At 35.0% G+C, this 24,239-nt stretch overlaps 1 protein-coding gene across 1 annotated transcript; it reads left to right on the top strand.

Moving 5' to 3' along the window:
- The first annotated feature begins 1,180 nt into the window (after positions 1-1,180).
- On the top strand, positions 1,181-21,665 carry LOC111085830. The gene is made up of 5 exons (XM_022386184.1): positions 1,181-1,577; positions 10,724-10,906; positions 12,317-15,781; positions 16,573-16,712; positions 18,963-21,665. Exons 2-5 carry the CDS (start codon positions 10,861-10,863, stop codon positions 19,071-19,073), a joined length of 3,762 nt encoding a protein of 1,253 aa, XP_022241892.1. The 5' UTR covers positions 1,181-1,577; positions 10,724-10,860; the 3' UTR covers positions 19,074-21,665.
- The last annotated feature ends 2,574 nt before the right edge of the window (positions 21,666-24,239 follow it).

Genomic DNA, 24,239 nt, shown 5'->3' with positions numbered 1-24,239 from the left:
ACAATAAGTTATTATTTTAGTAATTTGGAAACAATCTCATTTTTATAGAATTGTGTATAAAATAATCGTTGTTTTTTAATTTAGTTTTAAAAAAATATTGTTTGTTTATTTGATTTGAAGTTAAGCACAAAACTACGCTATGGGCTATCTGTACTCTGCCCACCACGGGTATCGAAACCCGGTTTCTAACGTTGTAAGTCCACAGACGTACCGATGTGCCACTAGGGGGAGGCGAAAAAAAAAGAAGTTAGTGTGCAATATCTAGTGCTGACGAGGCCTATCGTCTAATACTAGTGATCTTCAGGCCGGCTGTGATACGATAGATGTAACAAGTAGTGTTTGAGCCGATATTTATATTAGCTATTTGTTTGAACAACTATTTCGGTGAGAACTGGATTAAGCTGACGAAGTGTATAGCCTACTTCTAAGATTTCGCATATTTCCTCCACCAGATGCATCTAAACCCTAATAAAACCAGATTAAAAATAGGTTTAAGTAAATTAAAATTCTACGTAGATTTGGTTAAATGGACGTTACACATAGCCCAGGGCAAAAAGCCCTGAATATGAAGGAATGAGGTTTTATCTTGATGGAAAAAAAAGGGGGGGTTAGAATCCATTTATCGAAAAATTATAATAAACGTTACTTACATGAAAAGATAATTCATATAAAACAACAGATAAACAAGATAAATGTCAAAAGTTTCTACTTGGTGCGTAAGGAAACAATCGTGTGTTTTTCAACAGATGTAAACGAAAAAAAAAAGTCTTCAACGGGAATATCTGCAAACTATAAAACTATCCGGTTCCGTTTGCCGTTGTTCGCAGATGAGCGTTGTTTTACGCCCCAATAATTCTCTTTCGTCAGGTTTTCAGAGTAAATGTACTCTCACAAAACAGCCCCCCCCCCACGCCCAAAAAATAAATATATAGTAGAAGAATAAAATGTTTCGTATCACCGTGTTTCAATGGTTCGTCACGCATGCAATTAAGTACAAGTTGATTGCGGGTCGCAGTGTTCTGTTTTCCTATTGGTCCAAAAACTACAGAGGTGTTATCTACTAACTGCCCTCTTGTGGAATTATGTGAATCATAGAGTTAAACGCTGTGGTGTCAGTATACATACTAAACATTCTCTGCTAATGGCAACAAGCAAGGACTTCTCTACAAATGTGCTTTGAAGTAATACATAAACTGTAGCTAAGGTTTAGATTAAGTACACGAGTTGTTGTTGTTTTTTTTCAGTAAGGATCCAGATGAAATACACAGTTCGTTTTTCAAGCTAAAGTCGAGATTAAATGCATGTGTTGTTTTATTTTTCAGTTAAGGTCCAGATTAAGTTCAGGAGTTTTTTCTTAATAGCGTGACTTTTTACAGATTTTCCACCTTTGACAAAATTTAGAAGTTGTCTCTGAAGTAATGTTAATCACTATGGCTTGGATATCTGCACGTACTTAAGAAGTGGAATGACCTTTACTTTCGGCCTCTCTACGCTTGTAATTAAATACCATTGAAAGTTGTGGATCGATGTCAGAACTTGTGTGGAGTGTGTTCATCACTTAAAGTTTATTATTTCAGGTGAGATAATATTATAGTACTCGAAGAAATTCATGACACTAGCACATTCAGTTATACTGTTCCACTCAATGGTAAAATATAACGTACTTCTTTAATCACATGGCCGTAACACACAATTGAGATTTATTTTCATGGAGATATTAATGATAGCGATAATCTAACAGTCATTATGAATAAAATTTGGTTTTCGTTAGTTTCTTCTGGTTGTCTGTTTATCTGGTCCCCTGCTGGGACAGTGGTAAGTTTACGGATTTACAACGCTAAAATCAGGGGTTTGATTCCCGTCTGTGGACACAGCAGATAGCCCAATGTGGCTTTGCTATAAGAAAAATACAAGTTGTTTACCTGTTTTAGACTTTTCTCGTATGTAACCTCATAATGGATATCTACGTAGAGCTGTTCCTAATTCTGAACTGATAGATTAAAAGGAAGACAGCTAGTTAACAGCACCCACTGCCAACTCTTCGGTCACTCTTGTCTGACCGGATAATTGGGTTTGACCGTTATTCTTATAACGCATCCACGACTCTAAAGTGCAAAGCGCGTTTCTGCGGCAACGGGACGCCCACCAAGAACCCTCACATTCACATTACTAATAAGCTAACCAATAAGTTACAGGTAGCCCCTCCTGTGGTTGTGATGGTTACACTATTGTACTAGCGTCACACGCAATAACAAGGAAGAGTTTAGACCAGGGGTTCGTAAACTTTCCCAACTCACCATCCATCTGAGTAACCAGCCAAGTTACTAAGATAATGCTCAATTGAGGAGGGGAGGAGGTTACTGTTCTAATATATTTCAGTAAAATGCTCTTGCATTTTGTGTTTTTGTTTTGACTATTCAAAACAAAAACTATGTTTGAAATAAAATGCTTGATAGTTATATAAAACTATTATTATGATGGTAGTTATCGTTTCAATGGAATAGAATGTTTGATAGTTATATAAAACTATTATTATGATGGTAGTTACCGTTTCAATGGAATAAAATGCTTGATAGTTATATAAAACTATTATTATGATGGTAGTTACCCGTTTCAATGGAATAAAATGTTTGGTAGTTATATAAAACTATTATTATGATGGTAGTTACTGTTTCAATGGAATAAAATGCTTGATAGTTATATAAAACTATTATTATGATGGTAGTTATCGTTTCAATGGAATAGAATGTTTAATAGTGATACCGATGAAAAGGGCTTCTATAAAGACTTGTGGTGGGTTTTTAAGCGATCATAATATTTTGGATGTTGTTTGTTTGTTGTTTTAAGGGCAAAGCTACACAATGGGATATCTGTTGCATACGCACCATGAGTATCGAAACCCGATGTGTAGCTTTGTGCTTAACTTCAAACAAACAAACAAATCTTCCGTAAACTAATACTAATGGACCATTTGTTACTTTGAGATTTACATAGGTAACATTACCTAAAAGAAAATTAGAAATACCGAAACAAAAATAAATAAATAAATCCAAATAAAAATTAACTAAAATGCATGTGACTCACATTACTTAGGTGCACAGAGTATAACGAATCACATTAAAATTACATCTACGTTCTTTCGAACCAAAGCGTGTTATAACGCGGTTGTTATTGTTTTAAGCACCAAGCTATACGATGGGCTATCTGTTTTCTTCTCACTAAGGGTATCGAAACTCGGATTTTTGTGTCATAAGCCTGCAGACTTACCATTGAGGCTGCTCATACACGTTCGTCTGGGTGGAGTACAGAGGTTTGCATGTAATTATCCAGTTTTTAATTGGTTTATTGGAAAGTTTCTGTGTTCAGTTATCACATCGTTTCAGCTATAAATCTGTGAAGCAGTCAGGCTGCGAAAAAGATATAATTTGGTAATGATCTTATTGATGATCTTCATCATAGTTGAAGATGTTTAGCACCCACTCAAGGAATACTTTGCACGTGCTTGTTGATGTTCTGTCCATCTGACTTTCTGGACTATTCACTAGAGTAAGTTACATTCTTAACAGTTTTCATGAACTCTGCAATTTTCATGATCTTGCAATTAGTATTGTTATTTTTATTATAATGATATTCTCGTGCAATTCTTAGCCCGAGGGACGGACACACACACGCGAAAACAAAAAAACTGAAGTAATCACAGAGACTAGAAAGCGTACCATTTTAATTTTTTAATGTTTTAATTTTTTCCCACCTGAAAATGCGTGAATTGCATAGCTAGGTGTTCAAGATGACTTTATGTCAATACTCTCTGCTCGTTTACCCATGTTATAGTCATTGTTTTTTGTTTTCTACGACTTAGTGATTTTTGTAATTGTTTGTCAGCGTGAAGATATGGCAACTACAAATATTTGAGAAATATTATTTAGAAATCTCTTGATTCCTAATTTTGGCCACTTGACGACACTCGCGCTTCTTATACGCACATGTCAAAGTTGTGGGAGTTATTTTTAAAAAGGTCCTTTGGTGGCTTAACGCTAAGCTTGACGGCTTATAACCCTAAAAGTTGGGGTTCGATTCCTTGCAGTGAACACAGCTCACATGTCCATTGTGTTGGTCAGCGCTTAATAACAAAAACAAATATGAGCAAAGGACACACAGACATACATATTGGTGGATTTGAGGGGAGCTAAAAGAGACTGTTAAAGATGGGAGATTCACAAACAAAGTGTTCGCACACTCACTGATAAGTATGAGAGGAAACTAGTGTAGTAAAAGCATAGAATACACAGACATAGACAATATAACCCTTTTATTACTGATCTTAACCTTTAATATTTTATTTAGCGGAGTATATTGAAAAATAATTTTTAAATATTATTACATAAGTATTTTGTAGTATACGTCCAGTATCGCTTATGTTTGTTTGTTTGTTTTGAATTTCGCGCAAAGCTAAACGAGGGCTATCTGCGCTAGCCGTTCCTAATTTAGCAGTGTAAGACTAGAAGGAAGGCAGCTAGTCATCACCACCAACCGCCAACTCTTGGGCTACTCTTTTATCAACGAATAGTGGGATTGACCGTCACATTATAACGCCCCCACGGCTGAAAGGGCGAGCATGTTTGGTGTGATGAGGATTCGAACCCGCGACCCTCAGATTGCGAGTCGAGCGCCCTAACCACCTGGCCATGCCTGGCACTCGCTTATGCCCTCTGGTGACTCAGTGGTAAGTTGTGAAGACTATACGTGCTGTTCACCTTACGAGTATCGAAACCCGGTTTTCGAAGGTGTGAGCTCTAAGAATTGTCTTTGAGCTAACGGGAGAAGAGGTCTCCTCAGCGGTAACTGTGAGTATCTATAATGTTAGAATCTGGGGTTCGATCCCAGCAGTGGAGCCGCACAAATAGACCATTGTGCGTAGATTTATTTTGACTTTTCTCCCTGGGTGTTAATAAGTTGAAGGCATTTCGAACAAATAATATTTCTCATTCTAAATTGAAAAACGCATTCGATAACCATATCTGTTACTTTTCTGCTTTATTAATCGAGAATGCTTATATGGCAGAACTGTATAAGTCATTGAACTGACTGTTAGCATGCACGAATAATCCCAATATTTTTCGTATTATTTTTTTAAGTCCTCACTCTTAATTTTGTCCAGAATGTTACATATTCTTAGTTGTACTGTGTCAAATCATTTAATTTTTTATCCTCATTTTTAATGCTCCGATACATTTATTTGAAGAAAGAGCTAATTGTTATTCGGAGCGTGAAAGTTTCTGTTTAATGAATCTGACCGAATTAGTCCTAAGTTATTGTTCAAGATTTTCGTGATTGGTTAATAAAAAGAAAAAAAATAAAGACTGCTTCTGGGGAATATGAAGATTTAAAATTTGGCTATCCTCATTTTAGGTTAACTGGTTTGGGAAAATTTAAAGTGTTTTTTTGTCGTTGTTTATTTGTTTTCTTTTGCGTTAGCTGTTATTCCAACTTTGTGCCCTTTACTGTGTCATCTCAGTTTTAACAGGACAATGTTAGATTGGTTATGGCACAGAAAACCGCTTCATAGTAATCTAATGTCTATTAAAAAAATAAATTTTTAATTCAAAAAAGAAGTTTTTGTTTGTTTGTTTGTAATTAAGCACAAAGCTACACAATGGGCTATCTGTGCTCTGCCTTCCACGGGTATCGAAACCCGGGTTCTACCGTTGTAAGTCCGCAGACATACCGCTGTGCCACTGGGGGGGGGGGTAAAAAAGATGCAACAGCACTGGAAATATGCTAAGTTACCGGTATCTTGTCCATGATTTTTAAGACCAAAAATTTTATCTGTTATTATATTGCTTACAGTTACTACGTCATCATTTCTCTATTTGTATATCTTAATTATTATGCACTTTTATTTCTGATTTTGTGGTTAAGAGCGCAAATACATTATAAAAAAATATTACTGAATATATTCCCCGTCACCAATAAATTACATTTCGAAAAACGTGACACATTTTCAAAGGAAACTGAGAATAAAATGCAAAACTCAAATAAAGGTAGGTTTACAACGACCTAGCGGTTAGGGCGCTCAGCTCGCAATCTGCGGATCGCGGGTTCGAATCCCCGTCACCGAACATGCTCGCCCTTTCAGCCGTGGGGACATTATAATGTCACGGTCAATCCCACTATTCGTTGGTAAAAGAGTTGGCGGTGGATAATGTTGACTGACTGCCTTCCCTTTTGTCTATCACCGCTAAATTAGGGATGGCTAACGCAGGTAGTTCTCGAGTAGCTTTGCGCAAATTTCAGAAGAAACCAAACTCAAATAAAGTGACCGTATAAATCTCTCGGTTTGAATTTGTTTTAACACAAAGCCACACAATAGAATATCTGAGCTCTGTCAACCGCAGGGGATTGAAACCCGAATTTTAGCGTTTGAAATCCGTAAACTTACTGCTGATCCACCAAGGGATGAATATATGAATATAACCAGAATTTTTATAGATTCTGTATTAAATTAATGAGTTAAGGGAAAATAATTCTCAAAAATACTTTTAAGAACAATTAGGTGTTCTCATTATAGAACCGAGTAAAATGATATAAGTTCTTTAAAAAAAGTTCTATGTAATTCAGCTCGTGCGATTTGAATGAAAACTTTTAAGACTCGATCTACTTTTATGACAATTAATTAATATATACACCAAGCTTTTAAGTTAAACTAACCTTTCATCTGCAAATAATACACACACACACGCATTACCTCTGAATTTCAAACAGTGCACATTAGCCCCCTCTGTCTTTCGAATAATCCTTATTAAACACCATTACTCTAAATTAATCTACAGTTGCATCTTTCAATCAATTCACATTACCGCTTTCACTTTCAATTAGTCCAAACTAACATCACTACTTTCAGTTAATTCAAGTTTGCCCCTTTTCATCAGGCAGTACAAACTAACTCCAACACTTTCAGTCGGTACATACTAATTCCAACACTTTCAGCCAGCACATCCTAACATCATAACTTTTAGTCAGTTCATACTAACATCATCACTTTCAGCCAGCACATCCTAACATCATCACTTACAGCCAGCACATCCTAACATCATAACTTTTAATCAGTTCATACTAACATCATAACTTTCACTCAGTACATACTAACATCATCACTTTCAGTCAGTACATACTAACATCATCACTTTCAGCCAGCACATCATAACATCATAACTTTTAGTCAGTACATACTAACATAATCACTTTCAGTCAGTACATACTAACATCATCACTTTCAGCCAACACATCATAACATCATAACTTTCAGTCAGTACATACTAACATCATCAATTTCAACCAGTACATACTAACATCATCACTTTCAGTCAGTACATACTAACATCATCACTTTCAGCCAGCACATCATAACTTTTAGTCGGTACATACTACCATCATCACTTTCAGTCAGTACATACCAACTCCAACACTTTCACTCAGTACATACTAACATCATAACTTTCAATTAGTTTCGTCATATTAAGTTAGCGGCTACTACTCAATCATTTTGAGTTATATTTAATACATTATCTCTCGCAGTTTATCTACACTATTCTTTCATTTGAGCTACCTCACATGAACCCTTCACTGTAAATTGGCCCACACTTGCCTCCACAGTGTAAATTAGTCCAAACCAGCTGCTATCTAAAATATCCCCTCAGTTGCCATTTCCCCACTCTACTCCTTAATTTAAGTTACTTCCTTTTCGCTTTCTGACTTGCGATACTAATTATTCACTTTCAACTGGTCCAAATTAGCCCTCTGAGTGCAAACTACCACCTTCGTTTTCAGTTATCAATATTAGTCTCTAATGCACAATTATTAAACATCGGTTTGAATTACTTCACAACGTTTCACTTATATTTTACTAGTATCAACTAAATCCCCGCTTTCATAAATTCCACAATAACCTTCAGTTTGACTAATCCACACAAGCTCCTCACTTTGAATTAGTTCACATCTGTCCTCCACTATCAAGTAGTCTACACTACCTTCACTCTCACATATTACACACACGTACCTTCATTTTTAGTTAGTTGGTGTTAACTTTAACTTACAATTAAACGTCAATATATCCTATTCTCAATTATTCCACATATTCCCTTCTCTCTTTAATATGCTTATAAATTCTTGTACAAAGAGATGCCCAGTAAATGTTAGTACTTGTTAACGTATGTATTTTATTTGACTTTGTTTACTGAACTATTTTTGATCTAGCTAGGGAGGAATGTAAAGAGAGCAAGAACTAATTATACCTTAAAAAATACTCGTTCTAGTTGGAGCTACAACATCAGAGTCAAATGAAACTTATTCCTAAATGAAGCTGTTATAAGTATCTTCTGTTTTGGACAGAATTCATTGGTCCTTAAAATATCCTGTATTGTAGTAACATGCATTTTTATTCGTATCATCAATCTTGTGATTTATGATTTATATAATCAGAAAAATATGCTTTTAAAACGACAGGTATACCATGTCCAAACTTTTTTGAATAACATTTTTGACTTTTCATATGCCTTTGGTGAGATTTATCTCCCCTAAAACAAACAGTTTTGAAGATAGGATAATTTAAAACACGGAATTTTCTTTATAGTAACGCTGTATTAATAACATATTCTGAAACAAATTGACTATAATGTTCTTTTCTTTGAACTACATTACAGACTTTAGTACATTGTATATGTTTTTGTAAAACGTAGCTTAAAGTTTGTTATTCTTCTCAAGCAGGTGGTGTGTAAAAGCTCTGCTGGTGGAAATAACAAATAATATCCACGTTTAAACATATAAAAAATAATACAACGAATTTTAATACATTTTAGGACTTGGTTATACAAATATCTTACAAACATGCGAATTGCAATTAGACAGAGAAAAGCTTGAAAGTATAAAATTATGTTGGCAAAGCTCAACTGTTTATGTGATAAAAAATAATGTGTTACTTTCTGAATGAACGCATCACTGTTCATTGTAATAACTTTAGAAAGACAGATTAAGTTAAAAAAAAAAGACGTATAGGTCAGTGACCGTCCGGAAACGGAATAGAATACCTAATTAAAACTTTATTTTTGTTTGTTTGAAGTTTAGCACAAAGCAACACAATGGACTATCTGTGCTCTGCTTACCACGGGTATCGAAACTCGGATTCTACCGTTGTAAATCCGAAGACACACCGCTGTGCCACTAGGGGGCTAAAAACTTTAAGACCCTAAACTCACTAATTTTAGAAGCATCCATTAAGCTTCCTACAAGTAACTGAGTTGTTTTCTTTTTCAATATCCACTATTCCTCGGTAGTAAAAAGATTATTTTAGATAAACCATGTTTGTTCACAGTATTTTATTTGTTTGTTGTTAAGCGCAAAGTTACTCAATGGGTTATCTATGCTGTGCTCACCATGAGTATCGAAACCTAGTTTTTAGCGTTACAAGCCTTCAGATTGACCACTGAACCACTAGGGGGCTTTTATTTGCTGAAAACTTTGCATTGTGCTGTTTAACGTAGCTACTACTAGGTAGCATGTGGATATGCATTGTATAAAAGAGTTGTTAGGTTTATGTGAAGTTTTTTTTTCTAGGAAATAGTATTTGTTTAGCAGCACTACTACTAAATAAACACTTGTTTTTAAGTGTTAATGTTTACAAATGTAAAGTTATGTTGTTCAAGTGGCAATGAATACAGCTGATATTCCAAACTATTTATGTACGAATTCACTAATGACCTGACAGAATAACCAGCGTTGCATTTTCGAACGAGACCTTCTTTTGTTTTTAATAAATAATAATAATTGTATATGAAAACTAAGGCATTAAAATAATGCTATTTATTTTATTTGTTTGTAATTAAGCACAAAGCTACACAATGGGCTATCTGTGCTCTGCCCACCACGGGTATCGAGACTCGGTTTCTAGCGTTGTAAGTCCACGGACATACCGATGTGCCACTGGGGGGCTAAAATAATGTTAACGTCATACATGTACTGCTTCTGAATCCAATGTTATTCATTATAGATAAACTATAAAACATCAGTTTAACACTAACATATACAGTAGATTAAAATGTTCACTCGGAATGCATTAAATATAAAACAATGTGTTAGTGGCTTAGAAAATATATGTTGTTTAATACATATGTAAATATAGAGTTCGAGAAAGTTGTATACTGCGTTCCTTGACTTGTATTTTATTAATATATTCTTAATATACATATATATTACGTTCTTTCAAACGTATATTGTGTTTCTCCCTCTAAATAAATGCAGGCCTTAAATTAAGCGCTATTAAAGTAAAGCTTTGAAATGGTACGTTTCTAATAAGCTATAGTATGTTCTGTTAGCAATGTTTCGGACTCCATTGCTGAGACCTACTGACTTATCAATAAGAAATCCTTATTACTGATTCTGCAACTTCGTTAGCATAAAAATATGATAATAAATAATTCCGAAACAATCGTTCTTCTTAAATAATGCAAGTCTTCTGCTATTTTGGCCACAGAAACCTGGCTTGACCGTCCATGTACAGTCAAAACATTTCTCTCTGTTGATAAAAATATATAAACAGAATGTCACGTGTACGCAACAAAACATCCTTTCTGCTAATTGGTTGAGATGTTAGGTATGTTCTTATCATCGTGTTTCAACCGTGATAGCTTCCCGAGAGTAACCAAATCATGTATTTGTTTTGTATTTCCAGTTGAGCAATGGCCACACAAACACTTGTGTTACTGATGCATAGATGGAGCGTCGGGCACAGTGAAGCCAGACACATTTAAGCTATCCAAATCAAAACTACTACAAAAAAAAAGGACATTAACTGATCATTACGACATAATGGGAAGATTCGAGTCCTCATCCGACCTTCTGTGGTTAACACAAGGTATGATATAATTATAAGCTATGACCTAAAGGGTTTTATGTAGCTTAGGAATTTGGAGTTTCGTAACTCCGTAATACTTCTAAATGTATAATTGAACGATTACCCATAAACGCTAAAAGGTAGTTTCTTGTTTGTTTATTTAACGTTGTATACACGTTCAATAAAAAATGTCCATACCATTTCCAAACTTTCCATGCAACGAGTTAATTTTCACTACATTTATTATATTAGTCTGTTTGTTTGTCGCTAAGCGCAAAGTTACACAATGGGTTGTCTGTGCTGTGCCCATCACGGGTTTCAAAACCTGATGTTTAGCGTTATAAGCCATCATATTTACCCTTGAGCCACTGGGTTGGAGGGTAATATTAGTTTGATATATAATTTCACTTTCATTTATGAACCGTTCACACGAAAGAACAGGTATCTCTGCAACTGTGCACAGGAAATACGAGTTTCATAGCGCGTGTTTAAGTGAAAAATTTCTAATACAATTTTTAAGATTTACTTTAGGCTAAAAAGTGTTCTCAAGAGATAGCAATTTTATCCTTGTTTTTGTGAGATTTGTGAGTTGCAAACACATTGTATAAATAGAAAACATTGATAGTGGTTAATTATTTATGCAAATACAAATTCTGTAAAGATTTGAATTTTTGATTTAAAGTGAAAAAAAAAAAACTCTGAAAAATGACAACCAGAATTCGGATCAGTAAACATACCCATACCACACGTGCCTTCTTATCAATAAACTTAGCCATACCACACGTGCCTTCTTATCAGTAAACTTGACCATACCACACGTGCCTTCTTACGTATAAACTTAACCATACCACACGTGCCTTCTTATCAGTAAACTTAGACCATACCACAAGTGCCTTATTATCAGTAAACATGGCCATACCACACGTGCCTTCTTATCAGTAAACTTGACCATAACATACGTGCCTTCTTATCAGTAAACTTGATCATACCATGCGTGCCTTCTTATCAGTAAACTTGACCATAACATACGTGCCTTCTTATCAGTAAACTTGACCATATCATACGTGCCTTCTTATAAGTAAATTTGGCCATACACCACGTGCCTTTTTACTAATAAACTTAGCCATACAATACATGCCTTCTTACTAATAAACTTAGCCATACACTACATGCCTCTTTAAGTACAACCTTTTCTATCGAAAGAGCTGAGATTTAATTCTAATTATTCAAAAATCCTTTACACCTGTGTAGCAACGTAAAATCTTCGAAATCGATACGTAATTTACATAAATAAACACAACAGGTTTATTGTTTCACTACTAAACAGTTTTGTTTAAGTTCTACGTATTGGTCATTAAGCTCTTCGTTTCGTGTCAGTGTTACAAGTGTATGTATTAGTCACTAAATGTATTTATAATTTTGTATTTGCAGCTCTGCTTGTCCTACTTAGTTCTGACACTCCATCGTGTGACTGTCGTACGTTTCCATGGAAGACTTCAGCCATAGGATTCGATGATCATGTGTCCAAGAACGTAAACCTCAGTCCTGCCAGCTCGTCATATGTGTATGAAAGTCCACAATTTCAAGCCACTGGCAAGGAAAGGGTAGCAGTTTCTGAGCCCATTTCTATTAAAACTTCTCATCGTCGCCCTCAGGAGAGTTTTTCAAAAACCTTCCAAGTCTCGAGGACGAACTACTTGCCATTTAAATTAGAAGACGCTGTTTCCTCGGGTTACTTCACTCAGGCTTGGCCAACGAAAAATAAAGGTCCAAGTAGGATTAAGATTCCTGTCACTAAACCTGGGGAATTTTCCAGTCACAGTACTCAAAAACCAGAGAATTCTCAGTCTCTGTATCAGCCATACACCCCTCGACCAACTTCGTCATATTTCTTATCTCACATAAAACATCCTGGTGTGCGAGTTACACCGTATCCAAGTGAACTTAGAGATCATTTACCACACCTTACACCGACAAGTTTTACTACTTCCCCACCAGATTTCAGTTGGAATGATAACTATTATTACTCTAACTGGCCGTTGGACTCTCACACCATTAATAAAGCTAACAAAGGCAACACGAAGGATGCTGTCGATAGTTTATTGAAAGGAAGTAACTCTGAGTCTGACAGTAACATAAGGTTTTATCATAGAGATAGGGACAAAGATCCCTCTGTTACTTCCTCTCCCAGTTTTGGTGACAAACAAAGCAATCTAAAACAGCAAAACAATCGTGAATCTTCTTTGGATCACATTAACTCGAAAAAGTTTTATACTTTGTCACCAATAACCCCAGGAACTTACATTTCATTAAAGGATCCTCCATTTCCTAATGACAAGGTACCCTCAAAAACGTCAACAGAGTATAAGGATATATCATTTTTAAGTGATGAACAGCAAGAATCGAAAACATACAACAGCTTTCCTGCAGTACATTCTAATAGCACTAATAGAAACAGGCATATTTCGACACAGAATGTTGGATTTTCTCCAGAATACACACATAAAAAATATGCAAATAACCAAGCTCAAGAAACAACTGATAAAAAAGATAGCTATATCATAAGAAAATATACTACAGCTACTCCAGAATACATATCTGATAGCGAAAATAATCAACATACTTTGTCAAAATATACCACAGATCCTCCAAGACAGACATCAAATATTGATGCCAACCACTTGAAAATACAAACCAAAATTTCCCAGGGATACACACACAATAACGACAATAATGGTCAAATTTTGATAAAATCCACCAAATTTCCTACATATTACATAGCAGATGTAGAAAAAGAAGAAAAACAGACATCAAAAACATATTCCAAAGTTCCTCTAAGCCATGGTATTCATCAAACAACATCTAAATATGCCAGAGTTCCTCTAGACCACACATCAATTAGAGGAAGTATTCATCATACAACATCTAAATATACCAGAGTTCCTCCAGACCACACATCAACTAGGGAAAGTATTCATCATACAACATCTAAATATACCAGAGTACCATCAGAACACACATCAACAACTGGTAACATTCATCAAGTGAAATCAGAATATACTAGAGCGCCTTCACACCATATAAACACCAGTCATAATATTCATCAACCAACATTGCATTATACCAGAGCGCCTCCAAACCAGACAACAACCAGTGATAATATTCATCAACCAGCATCGCAATATACAGTAGCTCCTCCAATAATGAATAATGAGACAGAAAACAAAACTATGACACGATTTGTTGAAGTCCATCTGAAACACACATCAATTAATAGAGAAGCAAGCCAACTGTCGTTAGACAATGTGAACATTCCTTCAAAACATACCACAGGTGCTGATGACAGTCATAAGGTGACAACAGAATATGCAAAACTTTATTCACAAATTAAAGATGGTGAAAATGATCAGATTTCGACAGGATATTCAACAGATCCTACACAATACATAACAATCACTGATGAATATAATAAATTGTACACGAACAATTTCAAAGTTTCTCTTGAACACATCATCACTAATGATGGAAATGACCACGTTTTGAAACAACACGCTATGAAACAGTCCACTAGAACTGAAGGAAATGACCAATCAGAAGGCGATAAAACAACAAGGGTTACTGCAGGACACACAGAAGGGACTGTTAAAGGTTATCAAACTTTGACAAACTATACCAAATTTCCTCTGAATCAATCAAATAATCATGATGGAAAGGAACATCTGCCAAGTGAATACACTAAAGTCCCTATGGAATACATAACAGTTATTAATAGAAATTTGTCCACGTCAATGAAAAATACTAGTGTTCCTATGCAGTACAAAACAAATACTGTGGAATCCAATCGGATGGTCACAAAACATTGGTCAACTGAACAACAAGTAGAAGTTACAGCACCCACTAATGATGTAACATCTGATGGATATAGTTTTCATATGACCTCATTGCCTTCAGGCTTCACGGATCCAGTTAGGGAGGCAAGTCATACACAAAGTCCAGGACATACACACACAACTGGTGCTGTACTTATTACTACACCAAATTTAAAAGATGTCGAGCAAATCCCCTATACGTTTAGTAAAGGATATTTTGACTCCAGTAATGGCGTATATGATACAGAAACACCTCTACCCGTCGGTTTAGACTATACTCAAGAGACCAATGTAGACAGTAACAATGGTACTAGTGGAACTCAAAATTCTGAAGATAAAAACATTTCCAACACCACAAATGGTAGTATACCTACAACTAACGACAATGAGATAACCAATGTGCTAACCCAGGTGAAATATTCTGCAATCGTAACTACAGAAAAACCAATTATTCGAGAACACACTCTGTATGGTCCTTCATCAGAGGCAGTGTCCAATGACTTACGAACTACTAAAAGTCCTGCTACCACCAACTTCGAATTTGTGCCTACGCATGATCCCACCAGCACCGACCTTGCTGTGATTAACTCTAGGATTTCTTCAGACAAACAGAAACCAAAAGGTGTTTTGTCCTCAGTTAATTTCACAAACACCCAACCCAAAGGAATCAGAAAACATAGTATAAATACATTTAATAATATTAGGACTACACCTGAATTTCCAACAACAGTTTTTCCATCACTGGTTCTACCAGGAACATCAAAAACTCATTCAAACACAATAACTAATATTCTATTAAGAGTACACACGAGTTCTTTCAATTCTACTCTAGAACCAATCAACCCCAAAGTAATAACTGAAACAGCCAATCCTGAAGCAGTAACTGAATCAACCAATAATGATGCAGTAACTATACCGACCACCAGTGAACCTTGTGTTACGCATTCTAATCACAGGAAGTCGAATTTAAATGACGGAGTTGTTGTTGGAATTGTATTGGGAGTTTTGGCGTTAGCGCTTGTTGCTGGTATGATATTTTGTGTTTCTTTATAAGAAAATTTACATATATAAGTTTAGTGTGCAAATGTTTGCAGTTATTATTATTATTATTAGAACTACATACTCGCGTGACTTCGTTAAGTTTAATTTATTTTTAAAAGTACCTTGTTATGTAGATTACTTTATTTGAACCTTACGTATTGTTTTAATAATCAAATGATATTGAATGAAACAAAGTAAAAAAAAGCCATTTCTTAGAAATATTTCGTAAAATACGTTAACAAATTAATTTCTCTTCTCATTCTTCAATTTCCTAACTTTTAAATTATACAAACATATATTACAAAGGGTGATATTAACATTCTATGAAATATAAGTAAACTGCTAACTTCAAGTGTCTCCATGGTATTATTAATAAAAAAACAACTAATCAAAATAACGATGTCATATTGTGCAAATTAGAAATATACAATTTGGATGATTCCTTAAAGTCATAAATTGGCCTTTATACAGACCATAAAGTATCAGTAAAAACTATATTTGTTAAGTCAAAGTAAATCAACGCGTTTACAGTTACTTCTTGAGACATGACCAAGTTCTTTATTAAGGAAGGCAAAAGCTGCAGTGAAAACGAAAAGCAAACGCAATTTTCCATCAACTTCTTTTCTTCTTAAGCCTATTTTGGTTAATTCATTGTTCTGTTTATATATCTCTTGTAGTTACTTCATTCTTTCTAAATGAAACGTGTAGCAAGTTGATTATTGTTTTGTTTTATAAGAAGTTATAACTTGTAGTTTTTTTACGGTTAAATGTTTCTAGTGGCAGTTATCACCATCACATACAGAAAGGTATATTGCTATGATACGGCACGACCAGTAGCGAAGTCAACACGTGATGAGTCCGAATATTCCATATGTAGCAGCCGTACTTCAAGTTCAAGTCACATTGAGCTTCCAGCAGTAAGTATTAGCGTTCTTAGAGTTATACTATACGTTGTACAGTATTCCATGAAATAAGCCAGGATAAAGCAGTATTAATTTTCTTTATTTGAATAAAGACGTTCGTCCTCTAACAACTTGGAGAGGCAGAGTAGGCTTAATGTGAACTAAGTTTGGTATTGTTACGTCTCCGTGTGTTAATTAATTTTCCGTAACTTCGTTCCGACGAAACTTTAACGACACAAGTCCTTACTTAATAAAACTGGTTTATTCTTTCCGAATATAACTTTACGATACAACTAGTTTCAATATTCGCGCTAAAACAAACACTATAACGAACGAACGTTAACTTCAACAATACCCTGTGACTGCAGTTCAATTACTCACTGTCTGCCCACACATTACATTCCCCTCTTTTATATACCAGCCTACCCTATATCTAGTAATTACTAGAGCATTCGCCAAATTACAGGATAGTTCTAGAAACGTGGCGTCACGGTGGTCATGTGACTCGCTGACGCAACACTATTATTAGATGTATGACAATATTCTTACAATCTCACGAGATAGTAAGCCTTAAAATAGTGTGTACATGGGTGGGACAATTGTTACATCGGTATTCTGATTTTTCAACCAATTATCTCAGTTTACCTAACTATTAAAGAAGTAGTTTTCTTTTTCTAACAACTCTGACTTGTACGTGTGTAACTTGGAAACCACTTACATTGTAATTGCTTTTAATAAAGGTGTCTTTATAGGGGGAAATGAAGTTATTTAAGCACTGCGGTCAATATCTATCATGTTACATTGAAGTTTGTCCTGCATAGATAATTCTTTATTTCAAGCCTTGTGAGACAGTCAACATAAATAAGAACTTCGTCATGTCATAATTACATGCAAGTTTTAAAAACTGATATCGTGCTATAATTAAACAAGTCAAAACAAAATCATAAATATAACTCTCTATAGTAATTACGATCATATTCAACGAATCCTTTCTCCAGTACTAGAACACCAACCTCCTCCCATTTCCAAATGGGTCATTTCAAAACATATCCCACAATGCTTCAAATTGATAATACCTTTGTCAGTCTTGCGGCCGTGGCTTTAATCCTCTTTTGAATTAGTGCAATACTAGCTTCCAATATCAACTTTAACTGTATATCAACTATAATTAACTATATATCAACTCTAATTCTCCATATCAACCATTAACTACTATATGTCAACTCTAATTCTGTCTCAACCATTTACTACTATATGTCAACTCTAATTCTGTCTCAACCATTAACTACTATATGTCAACTCTAATTCTGTCTCAACCATTTACTACTATATGTCAACTCTAATTCTCCATATCAACTATTAACTGCTATATGTCAACTCTAATTCTGTCTCAACCATTAACTACTATATGTCAACTCTAATTCTGTCTCAACCATTTACTATATGTCAAATCTAATTCCCCATAACTCTCCATGTCAATTCTATATCTTCATATCAACCCTAACTCCTCATGTCAACTCTATATCTTCATATCAACCCTAACTTCACATGTCCACTATATCTTCATATTAGCCTTAATTCCCCATGTCAACTCTAACTCTTCATATCAACCCTAATTCCCCATGTCAACAATATATTTTCATATCAACCATAACTCCCCATGTAAACTTATACGTAAATTGAAGCCATGTCTGAACAAAGGAAACTGAGCTATTTATATCTTGTTGAAGCTATGTGGCACCCTTAGTTCTTCATCACTATTTCTAACCCTATATCAAATGTGAATATATAAAAGTATTCGCTCCTTATGCCATCATTATCTCTTTCTTCACCTTTACCCCGTGTCCAAATTCAGTATTTTACATCTGCAGAATCTTATCATTTTAAGTACTGCAGAAACGAAAAAATGTAGGTTTAGCTATTGATAAAGTATTTCATTGTAACCTTCCTATTTCTGCGCTTGTATCGAAAATGGATGAATAACCAACTTGTATTTTGGGTTAAGTTTTCTTTGGGCCATGCTTACTTAAGTAACAATCAAAAAACAATTGAACAATTTACGCTTCACGAAAATATGTATATGTATATGGCTTTACGGGGATAAATATATGATGGTTTCCACGGACATTCAGATACAGTCAGAGACTAAAAGTATTTGGGCAGTTAAAAAAAATAGAAAAACCGTAAATAAAGTAATTTCTAACAGTTTTGATTGTTCATTTATTGTGTACTGTATTATGAAATCTTCTGATTATTACTAATTAGGCTACCTCAGAAGAGATGGCCTCTGTCAACAGCGAATTCATTCTTGGAAATTTTGATTCTTCTACCTTCAAGAAGTACTCATCGAATTACAGCAAAAACACCAAAGTGTGACGTAGTCAATGACAGTGGAAGAGATGCATCAGATACTACATTAACTGTCCTAATAAGGACAATTTATACTGAAAGATGACTACAGGCTTTATTATTGCTAGTGAAGGCCTTTGACGAATAATTGGGGTTATGTGAAAATAAAAGAAGTGAAGCCTAACGCTACTGTAATATTCACAGACGGTTGTCCTCATAAGAACTATTTAGACTTGCTTATAGAATAATTAGAAAAGTTTGTGACAATGGGCGTTGACGATGTGCTAAACAGCAGCGTGATTAGTATTGTACTTTTTTTTTATTGACCAAGATAATTATAATCCTACGAAGTTTATATTGAAATGTTTTGACAAATATTTATATCCTAAAAGAGATTGCAGTCCAGATGCTTTATTTCTACGGGCGTTTGTTTCATATTTTTAATAGAATGCAAAGCAAATAATTATTTTGTCCAAAATGCAGTCCTTCTGAAATCAGATTAATTACGATATGCTATGTTTAACAGTCCTCCCATTTTTTCAAATTCACGTTATATAATGTAAGGAAACAAGTGAACCTCGTTGAACAATGTATAAAACTGAAAACACTTTTCTCGCTTACCTTATGGTCATGAGAAATATGCTTAATACTATTAGCTATCAAGTACCTTACTATAATCAGCTGAGTACAGCAGCTTTGAGTTATCTCAGCTACCATGGCAACAGCTGGACCGATGATATACATTTATATCCAAATAGGTTTTATATACGTCTTAAATTTTATAAAAAAAAACTTGGTGTATGTTCTCTTTCAATACACACATGATTATGCCTTTGAAAGAGTTTAAAGGTGGGATCTTAAAGAAATTTAACTCCAAGAATTCATCTTTTTCTTGGTAGGATCGAGTGGGATCGATATGAAGTATAATGCTTCAAATTATTTAGGGAATTCGAATGGGAAGCTATGAGTATCATGCTCCAAATTTTCGGGGCCGGGTCGAATTAGATTCTGTGACATGTCATCAACGGATTTTTGGGAGGGTCGTGTGGGATTCTATGACATGTCATCAACGGATTGTTGGGAGGGTCGTGTGGAATTCTATGACATGTCATCAACGGATTGTTGAGAGGGTCGAGAGGCACAATATGCGTGTTATCTTTCAAATTGTTGGAGAGAGGTCAAGTGGGATTCTATGACTTTTGATCATCAAATTGTTTGGAGGGACAGGGAATGTTATGATATCATCAATACATTGTTGGAAGGGTCGAGTAGGGCGCTATGACGTATCATCATCAGATTGTTGAGAGGATCGAGTGTGATTCTATGACATGCTTGCTTGAAATTTCTAGATATGCTTTTAGAACATCAGTAAACAAATGTAAATATTAAGTTGTCGCTTGTGTAAAATAGAGAATCGACAGAATAAATATGCATGAACTGTCTGAGTAGACAGTATGAAATATTTTTGGCAATTTCTTTTATTGTAATGCGTCATTCTTACTTAATTAAATCAACTATTTTGTATAAATGTTTATTGCGAAATGATTATCCTATTTTTACGAAAATTAAGACATAGCAACTGATATGTCTTTTTGGGTAAAATTCATGTGAATTCAATAATGATTGCAGTACATTAAATACGTTGAATTATTAACTAATATTTAATGATACTAGATTATCAATATTTTGAATTCACAAATCCAAACTAGTAACAGACTAATTAAGGCCGGGACATTTATTTGTTGTTGTTTTCTGTTCTGTGAAATTGTCATAAACAAAAGCCTTATAAAAGTCGATGTCTCCAAATATTTTATATATTTTTCATTATTAAAATAATCATAAGAAGACATATACAATTTCAAAAGCTGTAGTTTTATTGGTTAAACCTTCCCTCATAAAGAAAACAATCCAATTTGGCAGAACGTTGAGACAGGCTTGTAAATAGCGTGATACAAATCATCCCCCACCCACCCCAAAACAATGCTAACACTTACGCAGTCAAACTTTTTTGGAGTTACTTATTGAAACTTATGTCTCTCGTGGTTCAAGCGGTAAGCTTGAGGGCTTATAACGCAACGATTGACGTGTGATCCCTGCGATTGGTACAGCACAGTTAGCCTATTATTCATCTTTGATAAAATAAACAAATAATTTATCTCAACTCATATAAGTTGTCTTTAACGTCTGGAAAACATATAACAATGCAAGTTACAATCTTAGAAATGTGAATAGCAATGAAAATGGGAAAATAGCCATATGTCAATATATGTACGACAGAAGCTTTATTGGAAGTTATTTACCAAGAGTCCCAATGCACAGCGAGAAGTCTATGGACTTAAAACGCTAGAAAGTGGGTTTCGGTACTCGTGGTGGGCATAGCACATCTAGCCCATTGTGTAGCTTTGTGTCTAACTACAAACTTTACCAAGATAATGTTTAGTAATCAAGGACCATTACTGTAACAAACTATACAGCCGCCATTTTGTTCAGTTTTGTAGAGGAAAAGGAGATCATCATGCTATGAAGTTAGCCATCGAACTAAAATCATTGCAGTGCATTATGTTGTTAGGCCTACATTTGAACCTTCTAAGCATACGACATCAAATTATACGTAACTTAGAGGTACTACTATAAAAATGAAAGTCTAGAAAAATGATTTTAAATGTTTTATTTAAAGAATCGTTTTATTGTTAATAATGATAACGGTTCTTTATACAAGTAATTATTTGTTTACTTCTGTTTTGCAGTAACTTTTTTTTTGGTGTAAATTGTTTCTTCTTGCAAAATGAAAAAAATAAAGCTGTTTTTTCTGTAGCATCAATATTTGTTGATTTACTTTGTAATTATGTGCAAACTTTTGGCCGATATTATTAGGAAATTTTTTTTTCTTTCTCGAAATCAATAATAACACTAGCCTAATTAGGAATAACACCGACTTCTCAAAAAAGTTATTAGGCCATTTTTTTCTCGAAATCAATAATAACAGTAGCCTAATTAGGAATACACCGACTTCTCAAAAAAGTTATTAGGCCACATGAGCGTGTGTTTGTTTATATTAGGGTGACTTAGTAGTATGCAACCGACTCCAAATAGTTTTGATGCCCACAGAGAATCTTTGTAAACAACCAAAAGAAAGTATATCAGTAGTTTATATTCTGGTATTCTCAAACAGTTTATACTTGGCAAGCTAGATTGTTGTATCAGCATTAGCTCGATTTGAATAATACAATTATCACCCGGTGGTTCACCGGTAAATCTGAGGGTTTATTTATTGAATTCCACATAAAGCTGCTCGAGGTAATTATTTCTAATTTAGAAATGATAGTCTAGAAAGAAGGCAGGTACTCAAAACCACTCACTGCCAACTCTTGGATTACTCTTTTACCAACAAAAAGTGGGATTGTTCGTAATATTATAATAGTCCCACGGCTGAAAGGGCGAGCATGTTCAGTGTCGGGATTTAAACTCGTGACACGCAGATGGCGAATCGAGTGCCCTAACCACCAGGGCTAAGTCTGAAGGCTTATAGCACTAAGAATCGGGTCTTGGTACCGATTATGTGAAGAGTACATATAGTCTAAGATGAAAGCAGACTGAAATTGCGATTATTTTGAGATGCATTACCTATTTTAATGCTCAGAATTATATAGTTTACAAAAATGAATTTGGTTACACATATTACTTCAGTAAATCATATTTTCTTTTTCTTTTTACGTCTATCAATCCCAAAATAATTTCGAGTAGTGCATAACAACTTGTCAACAATGAAAAAGATAGTTATAAATAACTACAAATTGGAAAATGCTAACAAAAGAAAGAGCTTAAAATAGTTTGGATATTGTCCAACAATGGTAACAGTCAATAAAAAACAATAGGGAGGAGCAAAATGTTAGAAAGAAGAGTGAGACCTAGAACGATTCTTTATTTGTTCTGAATTTTGCGCAAAGCTACACGAGGGCTATCTGCGCTAGCCGTCCCTAATTTAGCAGTGTAAGACTAGAAGGAAAGCAGCTAGTCATCACCACCCACCGCCACCTCTTGGGCTACTCTTTTACCAACGAATAGTGGGATTGATCGTCTCATTATAACGCCCCCATGGGTGAAAGGGCGAGTATGTTTGGTGTGACGGGGATTCGAATCCGGGACCCTCAGATTGCGAGTCGAGCGCCCTAACCACCTGGCCATGCCGGCGACCTAGAACCAGACAGAAAAGCTGAATTACAAAAGTCAAAGGCATTACCGAATATTTTGAAAAATAACGCAAGAACAAAGCCACGAAATTAGAGAAAGGCATAAAAAATGTGACCAGAAAGCGTTTAATGAAAAAAATAGAATCAACCAGTTTTAAGAATAAACAAATTAAAGAATGAGCGATGAAAACATCGTGGATGCTAAATTCCGCATTATCGAGAATGTTATATGAAGGGGATGTAGATAAAATTTAATCGTGTATAGAATAACGTTGAAACTATTTCCGTAGGCGTTTGAACCGTAAGAGAAATAGAGGTGTAAGACCACACAGGTCTACGCCTAGTGGGTGCAGGCTATTATCTGTTCATAATTTTTAAGCTGAGAAGCTTACATTAAGTGTCTGCGTCTCACCATGAAATTCCTCTATTTGAAGTCTGTAAATGTCACATTTTCAAGGGATCATACCCATGATTCTCATAGAATGAACACGCTTAGGCCTAATATACACTATAGCACCAACCCCTCACTAGGTGAACTTTGTTTCCTTCTGCGATATCGGGCTAGAAGCTGTTTCGAGAACTACTGAAACTCATGCATTTCAAAACTGAAAAAAAAAAATTATCGCAGTACAAAAAAGATATTTTTTGTTTCTGTATTTTGCACAAATAGTATAGCCGTACCTAATTTTGAACTGATAGACTAGAGAGAAGACAGTTAGTCAACAATACACATCACTATCTCTTGGGCTACTCTTGTCTGACTGAATAATGGAATTTGACCGTGACTGTTAGAGCAGGGTAACAAGCAGCGAACCATGAACCCTCGGATTCACAGTCCGAGCTCGCTAACTACTCGACCAATTGCTCGGTCAATGAAGCTACTGCCACAGTACAGATAGATGTGTGTGCAAAACTAATACTGAAATGGGAGTTTCAGATAAAATACTGTTACGTCTCCGTGTGTTAATTAATTTTCCGTAACTTCGTACCGACGAAACTTACG

Source organism: Limulus polyphemus, unplaced genomic scaffold (assembly GCF_000517525.1).
Source record: "Limulus polyphemus unplaced genomic scaffold, Limulus_polyphemus-2.1.2 Scaffold643, whole genome shotgun sequence".
Lineage (NCBI taxonomy): Eukaryota > Metazoa > Arthropoda > Merostomata > Xiphosura > Limulidae > Limulus > Limulus polyphemus.
The sequence above is the reverse complement of the archived record's forward strand: the minus strand, read 5'-3'. Positions and strand labels throughout refer to the sequence as shown.

What these genes read in the sequence shown, in the direction of transcription:
- LOC111085830 (XM_022386184.1), top strand. Translation starts at nt 10,861, where the DNA reads ATGGGAAGATTCGAGTCCTCATCCGACCTTCTGTGGTTAACACAAG. An exon ending in GGCGTTAGCGCTTGTTGCTG is followed by an intron (nt 15,782 to 16,572) that starts GTATGATATTTT and finishes AAATGTTTCTAG; the next exon opens with TGGCAGTTATCACCATCACA. An exon ending in GTCACATTGAGCTTCCAGCA is followed by an intron (nt 16,713 to 18,962) that starts GTAAGTATTAGC and finishes ATTACTAATTAG; the next exon opens with GCTACCTCAGAAGAGATGGC.